Source organism: Corylus avellana, chromosome 3 (genome assembly GCF_965113065.1).
Source record: "Corylus avellana chromosome 3, dhCorAvel1.hap1.2, whole genome shotgun sequence".
Taxonomy (NCBI): domain Eukaryota; kingdom Viridiplantae; phylum Streptophyta; class Magnoliopsida; order Fagales; family Betulaceae; genus Corylus; species Corylus avellana.
In genome coordinates, this window is record NC_142492.1 from 5647825 (window position 1) to 5658004 (window position 10180).

Genomic DNA, 10180 nt, shown 5'->3' on the forward strand with positions numbered 1-10180 from the left:
TTGAGTGTTAAAAATATTTTTAGGCATCTCAAACGCAATCCCAACCGGACTCTTAACATTTCCCGACTGAAAATAATAGTTATACCAATTTTTTTTTTTTAGGTTACCAAAAATATTTTATTTTGAACAAAAAAAAAAAAAAACTCCTGTAATTCATGACAAACCACAGGGCCAAAGTGGGAAAAACGAATATCACCATTTCAACTATAAAACTTTCAATTTTCATCATCACTAAGCAGCTTGATTTCATCGTCCTCTCAAGACACGGCGTTACGGACACACGGTTCCGACGTTTATCATACGGTGTCTGCCACTATAACTACTCGTCACCAATCTCTGTATATATATATATATATATATATAGTAAAGCAATTGCACACAATCCAAAAGAGAGCCTCTCTCAGATGTACAGCTAAGCACAGTCCCCAAAATCCCCCATCCCCTTATCCATGTCTAACCGCTTGACCCTGATCTTCTTCCTCATCTTCATCCTTATCCTCTGTGGCCCCTCCAATGGCCGCTTCACCACGCGCCTTCAGTCATCCTCTGATCTGGTCTCCGATGGTGGCGCCCGGCCGGTCCGCGGCTGGCCCTACCTGGCTCTCAACCGCCTCTCCGCGGCGGATTCGTCGTGCGACGAGACCTACGGGTTCTTGCCGTGCACGACCACTGTGATCGGCAACCTCTTCCTCATCCTGGCCTACGGCTACCTCATGTTCCTCGCTGCGACCTACTTGTCCAATGGGAGCGAGCTCTTGTTGGAGATTCTAGGCCCTGGAATCATTGGCGGTCTGTTCCTTCCCATCCTGGGTGCCCTTCCCGATGCCATGCTCATTCTCGGTAAGCACTTTTATTTAGATGCAGTAAATTTTGTTAAAATATTAATTAAATGATTAGGGGGCTAATATTGAATCTTTCAGCTCTTAAATTAAGCTTTTGAGAAAAAAAAAAGAAAAAAAAGAAAAGATTTTGCAGTAGTGTGATTTGGATTTTTTTTTTTTTTCTTCTTTGGTCTGTTTGGTTGCTGAGAAAGTGTGTTTTAACCAAAATGAAGAAAGTCGTAATCTTGTTTAACTCAAATGGATATCACTTTGATGTTTGGTTTCCTTTTCTTTTTCTTTTTCTTTTTGTCTGAAAGAGGTTGGCTGGAGGTTCTGTTTATCGAGTAAATCGAAGATTTCTGTGTCTCCTTTCCCTTTCTTTCATATTAGTGTGTGTATATATATGTATATATAAAATATTACTTATAAAGTTATAATGCTTTTGAGTACGAATCTAACGGTTCCTGAATCACGCTACTCATTTATTTCTATGGGTTTATATTTCCGTTGGTATCTGCAGGGGCGGATCTAGAGATTTTTATAATTTTTATAATTTATTTTATTTTATTTTTATTTGGACCACCTCAGGGTCCCCCAAGGCCCGAAGCCTTTCCGCCCCTGGCTTTTGGTAGGTTTTTAAAGCACTGGAGTCTGGGCTCTTCAAATAAAATTTAAATTTAAAAAGAAAACTCACTTTTTTTTTTTTTTAATTTTTAATTTTAATTTGGAGGGCCAATTTTGAAAGAACCAAACATTAAACTCTGTGTGTCATTTTATACTTTAGGTAAATATATTTTTATTTATTTATTTTTGTTCTTAATTGATGAGAGATAAGAAAAATGAATATATAAGCTTAAAAAATTAATATTTTTTTATTTTTTTGCTCTTGGGGTCGTTGGCAATGGACCATTACTATTTAGTGGACAGGAACAATAGCAAAAATTGACTGATGCGAGAAAAAAATAAGAATGTTAGGTATGAAAAAGTGGAAAAAAAAAAAAAAATTGTTATGTGGTGAATTTTTTATTTAAATAGTAGTAAAAAGTAATTAATGTGACTTAAAAAGTAAGAATATGAGTTAAATTTTTTTGGATGAATAGTAAGAGACTCTTGTCTAACCTTGATATTTGGAGAGTCAGTCTAACAAAAAGTTAAATTTAAAAGAAAGTAGGTAGCTGGTTAAATAGTCCTGTCTAAAATGTTTTTTGTTTTTAATAGCTAACTTTAAAAGGGTCACTAAAAATGATCTAATGGGTCAGTTGGTACCGGTACCATACTTGTTGAAAAAAGAAAAAGAATAAAAGAGTTAGTTGGAGTAGGTCAGTGAATATAGTGCAGGAATTGAAATCAGTTTTGTTTAAATACAAAAGATTACGCCTCTTTTGTCACTATAAGAAGATCTTTAATTACTACTTCTTCTATCACTCTCTTTTTTTTTTTTTTTTTTTTTTTTTTTTTTTAATTTAATTCATTGCATTTTAAAAACGATAAATATGGAGGTAACAAAATCTGAACTATTTAATTTAAAAAATAATAGATAAGATTTTAGGAACTCTGCTGTAGATGAAAAGAAATTTTAGATGAAAAAAAAATAATTCGAAAGGAAGATATTTTTCTTTTTTTTGGTTCCTGGTCCCATTGACAAAAATTTGAAATGTTTAAACAAGATTAGGTTTAAAAATGGAACTTATTGGGAAGGAAACAAGGATGGAATTTTCCTACGGAATTAAGGGTGTAATTCAGTCCTTTGCTACTGAATTTAGGTAGCATTAGGAAGTTTTCTTAACTCCTCTAAATTTTGATAATTTGGCAGTATTTATTAGTCATTGTAACTTATTAAGTGTTCTTATCTTGTCTGTTGTTTTGAAACCTTTTCAATGTGTTTCTTTTTTAATCAAGAAGTTCTTAAACTGTCCACTTCTTATGTTTAAATTTTGACTAAATTCCCTGTCTCTGTCTCTCTCTGATGACTGCAGTTTAGCTATTACAGCCATTGCAGTTCACACACTTGGTTGATTTTGTAATGTTTCTAATAAGTTCTCTTGTCTTGTATAGTATCCGGTCTATCTGGAAGTACAGCAACTGCTCAAAGTCAAGTCTCTGTAGGAATGGGCTTGCTAGCTGGGTCAACTGTTATGCTTCTTACAGTAATATGGGGATCATGTGTTATAGTTGGCAAGTGTGACCTTGACGTTACTCATTCAAAGGCTGAAGACTTGAAAGATACAAAAGGCTATAGCTTAACTGGTGTGTCCTTCAGATTTTCTTTTTCCTTTTAGTAACCTATGAAAATCAAAGAGCTGGCTCTGTAACCCTTGGTTTTTTTTTTTGAGTACTTTTAAGCATTAGCAACAAGGTGTTTATTTCTTTTCTATGTGTGCATGCATTTCTCTTTATTCGGTTAGGAGGGTGAGAATTGGGAGGCCAGACATCTCCGGGCTTTTTTTTTTTTTTTTTTTTTTTTTTCAATTGATGGCATACAAAATATCATAATTGGGTAGAAATGGTGGATAAGCAATCCAAAGCACAAGGACTCTCTCTCTCTCAACATCAATACGTTGGGTAACCATCGGCCATAGCAATGGAGGGACCAATGGAGAAACTACTTAGTTAAACATTGAAACAAAACTTGCAACTGCAAGACAATGCTCGGGTTAAACATAACAAACTTGTTTAAAATGAAATGTGAAATCAGTAATAGCACATTTTTTAATGAGACCTAAGGCAAGTGTATGTAGGAATTACTGTAGTTTTGTCTATCTTAGACTATTATGATTTTTACTCAAAAGTTCTTTACGTGCAGAAGAGATGCATAAACAATGCCATTCACTGAAATTTATTGCATTCTGATTTTTTGGAGAGTTAGGGGCGGGTTATTATCCTAGACCTCTGAATCATTTGCTTATCTGCCTTGTATAGTGAAATGGTCAATAACTGTGTGATTGAATACTTTACATGGATTCATGACCCAATAAATCTTCACTTTTACAGAATCTGGTGTTAGTACTGATATCTGGACTTGCTACGGTGCAAGGATTATGATCATATCTGTGATCCCATTTTTAGTCGTTCAAATACCACAAGCTCTCAGTTCAACTTCAGGGAGGCGCTTAGCAATCTTGATTGGGCTTATTGTCTCTCTTCTACTATTGGTTTCTTATTGCATTTATCAGGTAAGTGTGTGTGTGGTATTATTATATTTTCTTTGCAGTTTGATTCTCTGTTTTTATCTCAATTTTCATTCTCCTATTGGTAATATTGAATAATCATTTTTCTGTACTTTATCTGGAAATTTGGATGGTAGGTTCTACTGAATGCTAGACATTCTTGTTAAACATGTACTTTTGCTGGTTTGAATGAATGGTCCCACTTCTGGTTTGTGTTATGGACCTGATAATCAAGTGAACTTGGTCCATGCTCGAATTGTAAAACCAGTGGTTTTATTGATGAGATCAACAACTTGGTTGACCAGTAACATGAAAGATCAAATGACGGGGGTTGGCATGAATCAAAACATGGCATTCCAGAGGCATCAGGACATTCTCAACCATTGAGCTATCTTCCTTTCTTGTTGAGTTACTTAATTGTTTCAAGATATATTGGCACAGTTGGGCCACTGATTTGAATAAATTATACGTTTTTAGGTGGAGGGACTTGAACTCAGGCCTCTTAAGAGGCTTTACAATGCTAAACCATTGAGCTACCTTTTTCTTTGGAGAAACACTTGCAATGTTAATAATTTTAAATTAGTTGTATTTCATATTTTTAAAAGATAATTTTAGCAGTTCAACTGGTTGACCCAAAGTTGTACTAGTGATGTGAGTACCCCCACACACCCGCGACCCAATCAATGCTTGGTGCGGGTTCATGACTATGAATTTTAGATGCTGAAGGTTGACATCCCATAGTTATACAAAGTCTGATGTGGCTTCTTAATTCGGCTTTTTGTTTTTGGTCAAGTAAATTTGAAGAAATAGAGCAGAGGATGAGATCCATTAAGCATAAACCCAAACATGCTTGAAAAGGAGTACTTGAACACCCAAGATAGTTTGAATACTTGATAAACCAGCAGCCTTACTCCCTCCTTAGCACCATGGGCCAATTCACATGGGAGTCAAAGATATTTCATTTTCCTATTTTTCTGCTAAGGAAGTTTGAAAGAGAGTCTATTGAACATAACCTCTAACCCACCTCAAAAGGAATACTCTAAATCGCTAGTAAGATTAGATTTGCTATTGTGGTTTGAATATCTGAAATTCTTTCCATATTTATGTTTTACTTTCTGATAGAGAAAATGGAAAACGTTGTGCAGGTCCTTCAGCCTTGGATCCAGAGGAGAAAATTTTCTTATGTGAAGCACAAGCATGTTATAGTTGGACTTCTAAAGAATCTTAGACAACGTGCACTTGGAAGGCTGCTCAAGGATAATGGTGAACCTGACGAAGACGTTATTGACAAGTTAGTTCACTAAGTAACAGAATTAATAAATCGTTTACTTTTTTCTGTATTTGCTGAATTTTTGTTGGATCTCTCATGACAGGCTGTTTTCTGCAATTGACACAAATAAGGACGGAAATATTTCAAAATCTGAATTGAGAGCATTGATTGTTGGGATTGAGTTTGAAGAGATTGACCTGGATAAAGAGGATGCTGTAGATAAATTAATGAAAGATTTTGATACGTCCCATAATGACGTCATTGATAAGGGTGAGTTTGTCCAGGGCATTAAAAGATGGCTAAGGAAGTTGAAGTGGAGGCGGCCTGCCTCTGGTGATCCTGGTCCTCACACAATGCATTTTTTCAATGATGTTCACCACGTAAGTTGAGCTGTTTCTTATACACACACACACACACATATTAACATGATGCTTGATTTCTTTGAAAAATTCATATACAGGAAATAAAAAGAGAGGAAGATTTGTTGGATGTGGGGGTTCAAAGTGATGAAGTTGTCGAGGGTGTTGAGAGTTCCAAGTGGATCTCCATCAAAGCAGTGCTGTTATTGGTTCTGGGAACTCTCATTGCTGCAGCATTTGCCGATCCCCTGGTAGATGCTGTTGATAACTTTTCTGATGCCAGTGGTATTCCTACTTTCTTCATCTCGTTTATCGCGCTGCCTGTGGCTACCAACTCTAGTGAAGCTGTCACAGCAATTATATTTGCTAGCCGTGATAAGCGGAAAACTGCCTCATTAACATTTTCTGAGGTTTGTTTCTTATTCCCACTCTCCCTACATACATTTAGTGCTTACTCCATATTTTCTGAAGTCAATGTTGGCATATCTTTTAAAAAACTTAAATAATGTGGAATCACGCATATGGTTATATGCACAAACTTTAAATTTTGACCATAAATTGGATACTATCAATTTCATTTGAAATGAAGAATATTTTTGTCCAATATGTTTCCAGTTCCCACCAATCCTTGGAAGTCAAGGGACAACAAACACCTGGATTTTAACCATAATTTTGCATTGATTGCATTGTTATGTTAGTTGACTACAATCGGAAAGCATGTTCATCTTTCTTTACTGGCTGTTAAAAGGAAAAGATTGTCATAATATGCATATTATTTGATAACAGTTAGAATCAATCCATCAAAAAATGCATCTCATTGATAACAGTTTGGTAGTACTCTTGTCTCAATGTTCGATTACTTATAAAAAAAAACGTATTCGAGCTCAATGCCAACTACCGTAGCGCTATAACTCGTTAAATTCTTGCTGCAGCTATATGGGGCAGCAACGATGAATAACGTCCTCTGCCTCTCTGTCTTCTTAGCCCTAGTTTACTTAAGGGATTTGACATGGGATTTCACCGCTGAAGTGCTGGTTATTCTAATTGTCTGCATTGTGATGGGTGCCTTGGGCAGCTTCCGCACTGTTTACCCTCTCTGGACATCCATTGTAGCTATCCTACTTTATCCATTCTCCCTGGCGCTGGTTTATGTCCTTGATTACGTTTTAGGATGGTCATAGATTCACGGATGCCTTCAAAGTTTGAGTTGTGGGTATTACATTTCCTGCAGGAGGATTCACAGTTATTTATTTTACTCGGTTGTTGTTGTTCATCGTATGATACATATGTGTATGAGACTAATATTTTGACTGTTTTGAGGAGCCTAGTATGGGCAATTTTTGTAGTTGTACAATTATTGCTTTCATGGCCTGGTATTGTTGTCCTTTTTTTGTTTATTTTTCTTGGTGGCAATTTTTCCAAACATGTTCTGGTATTTGAGTATTGATCATTACAACACTCAATGAAAAAAAGTTAAAATTTCTGAGTTCATAGATTTCCCTTAAAACTCTAAAAACAATTACATGCAGCAGCCAATTTGAATGCTTTCAAATAAATATCGTATATTTGTGTGCTAACGAACCACCACACGCCTACTATTAATGAACCATTGCCGCTGACAAATAGCCGAGATCCAATCACAAACGACACCGTCGACCCCACGTTTAAGTGGAGTTGATGATAGCACTCCTATAAAGTCCATTGGGAAACCAAGAAACATTCATTTGGAGTTGTGCAAAAAGCTTGATTTTTGACGTCAATGGCCTATAGTGGATGATATATTACACAAACCTTGGCAACCGATCTTTCGCACAAACCATCCCATCCCACTTGACAAAGCACAACGAGGCAAGAATTTCCTCCAAGTCCAACTTGGAGGGAATTCCTCCCGTAGAGCCTAATAAATTGTCATGTGTTTCAATTGCCTCTTTTTAATTTATGAGAGAGCTTAAAAATTATTTTCAATACCTAAAAGTTATATCAAATAAAAAATTGATCTGTTTGGTAAAAAACTCCAACGATGATTCTTTGACTATTTTTTTTAGAAAAAGAAAAAATGATCAAAACACATTTTAGAAAAAAGCTTAAAAATTGAAAAAAAAAAAAAAACAATTAATAATTTCTTCTGCCTAGCTTTATTTTTCAACGCAATTTCAAATATGATCTTATCGGCTTCAATATCTGGTCTGGGGCAGTGACCAAATCATGTCCCAAATATATGTGAAATATATATAGCAATAGAAAACCAGCAAGTACTCGACCATTGTGATATACGTGCATGGGATATATATCTGGGCTGAAATCAAATGCAATTAAAAGGTAGTTGCACCCACGTACGACAGCTATGACCGGCCAGTACTCCTCTGAATACTTGAGCGGTCCATCAATAAACTAGAAACCACCTTATAAATGATAAAAACAGCTGTTTTCTTTTCCTTTTCTTTTAAAATGACTTACTTTTTTTTTTTTTTTCTTTTATTTGTATTAATAATTTCAGGATATCAATAAACAATCTTAATTAATATTTCCTTATCTCCATCCCCTCATACATGATCTGAAAAATTGAGCACAAATCGGAGTTATATTGCTGATGAGTGAAAAGGGTTTGGTGGAAATGTTGCAGGTGGATCTCAAGCTTAAGATTTTCATAGGTACATCAGTTTAGAAAGTTTTAATTCGGGAAGCAAAAGTTCAGTTAACTGCAAAGATTATAGTTGGAATTGTTTTACCAAGAATGCATTAATATACATATTTGAACATCATTCTAGCCCATAAACTTATTAAATTAATGGATTTAGGTCCGCTTAAGTATATTATGTATTTTATATATATATATATATATATATATATATATATATATATATATATATTAATGGTTTTGAATGATTCAATTGTAGAACACGGTCAGCGAAAGCAAGAAGCTGGCGTTTGGATCCAGTAATCCTCCGAAGGTACTTGGGGCTCCGAATTGAGACACAGATTGAATCCGAGAGAGAACAAGGGGGTTCGTAGCTGGCCATGGAAGAGAGACAGACGGAGAGCTATGAATTGGAGGGAAATGGATTTGCGGGATTTGTCTGTAAAATAAAATAGCGGGAATTGTGTTAGTAAGAATTAAAAAATAAATCTGAAGATGAATAAGCATAAAAGACGAATGAGTTTTAAAATTATATAACTTTTATTTCCAAATTAAATTATTTAAATTTATAATTTTGTATGTACTACTGAAAAAATGATATTCAATAAAGAGAAATGTTAAGGGTCAATACGTTTTTCATATATGGCCGATATTCTATTACAATCAACCATTGAATTTGTAAACTTATGTAGATCATACATAAGTTAGACAATAAAAGGGAATCGACCCGTGACCATAGTTCCATGCAATAAGGGTCTAAATTCAAGCTATTCAGCGAATCTTCGTGGACTTTTAGTCAAATGTATGGTGTGTGAGTGTGAAATGTGTAGTTCAAAAACTTCGTTAATGGTTTTGCAATTGTAGAACATGGTCAGCAAAAGCAAGAATCTACACTATATAGGGAATTGGTCACCAAAAGCGAGAAGTTAAACTATATGGATATGCTACACTATATAGGATATGCTACACTATACAGGTATAGGGAAGGTACACTATATAGGTATTGGGAATCGGTCACCAAAAGCAAGAAGTCGGAAGGTGTACTATATAGGGATTTGAGGCATTAGCACTAAAGTTAGGCTGACCGCATCTCTAAAGGGCTAACCTTCCACTCTTAGGTTTTAGTTTTTAATCCAAAAACGAATTTTGATGCATTAGAAATGACTTTTAAGGCATTAGGATCGACCGCCTACCCGTGCGCTCGATCACGCCACCATGTGATCGAGTGCATATGTGCTCGAGCTCTGAACACAAGGATCAAGCGTAGACGTTCGTTTGATCGCACCACCTGGCGGGTGCGCTCGAGCTCAGAAATACAAGGATCGAGCACACACTTGCGCTCAATCTCACTATAATACCCTCGCGTGTACTTGCACTTGAGCATAGAAGCGCATGTATTTTTAAACTACTACTTAATTAACAATATTTCTCTTAAACTTTCAATTGCAACAATGTTTTCCCCATACTACTAAAAATTTGATAATGTTCCATAGTAATGAAAGTAACTTTAAGAAAAAAAAAAAAAAAAAAGTTTTTGGGCGTGAAAATTTAATTTTAAAAAATTTCGTTTTCGAATATACTAGAGCATTTTTGTCTTATTGAAATAAAATTTAGATAATTTTTGTCTTTTTGCTTGCTTTGAGAGGGCATTGTCAAAATTTTGTTAGTTAAGATGGACATTGTTACAATTCAAAATTTTAGAGAGACATTGTCAATTGGGTAGCAGTTTGAAGGGTATGTAGACTTTTCCCTTGAATTTTTTACCCAAGGGACCATCTTTTTGTTGGGCATATTTTTTTATTAACTAAAATTATATTTTAAACTCCTTAATGTAATCCCAAACAAACTCTTTTACTTCTAACTTCTCTCTCCAACACACAAAAGAGTTCAAGAGTCCCTCTCCTTAGACGTTCATCTCCGTCTTA

At 35.2% G+C, this 10180-nt stretch overlaps 1 protein-coding gene across 1 annotated transcript; it reads left to right on the top strand.

Annotated features, from left to right (window-relative positions):
- The first annotated feature begins 245 nt into the window (after nucleotides 1–245).
- LOC132173831 (sodium/calcium exchanger NCL) lies at nucleotides 246–7012 on the top strand. Its single transcript, XM_059585455.2, has 7 exons — nucleotides 246–840; nucleotides 2877–3068; nucleotides 3813–3994; nucleotides 5134–5279; nucleotides 5362–5638; nucleotides 5719–6027; nucleotides 6550–7012. Exons 1-7 carry the CDS (start codon nucleotides 450–452, stop codon nucleotides 6796–6798), a joined length of 1746 nt encoding a protein of 581 aa, XP_059441438.2. The 5' UTR covers nucleotides 246–449; the 3' UTR covers nucleotides 6799–7012.
- The last annotated feature ends 3168 nt before the right edge of the window (nucleotides 7013–10180 follow it).

Coding starts and splice junctions, on each gene's coding strand:
- LOC132173831 (XM_059585455.2), top strand. CDS start 450: ATGTCTAACCGCTTGACCCTGATCTTCTTCCTCATCTTCATCCTTATC. Junction 3,069..3,812: donor AAAAGGCTATAGCTTAACTG/GTGTGTCCTTCA, acceptor TCACTTTTACAG/AATCTGGTGTTAGTACTGAT. Junction 6,028..6,549: donor CCTCATTAACATTTTCTGAG/GTTTGTTTCTTA, acceptor TTCTTGCTGCAG/CTATATGGGGCAGCAACGAT.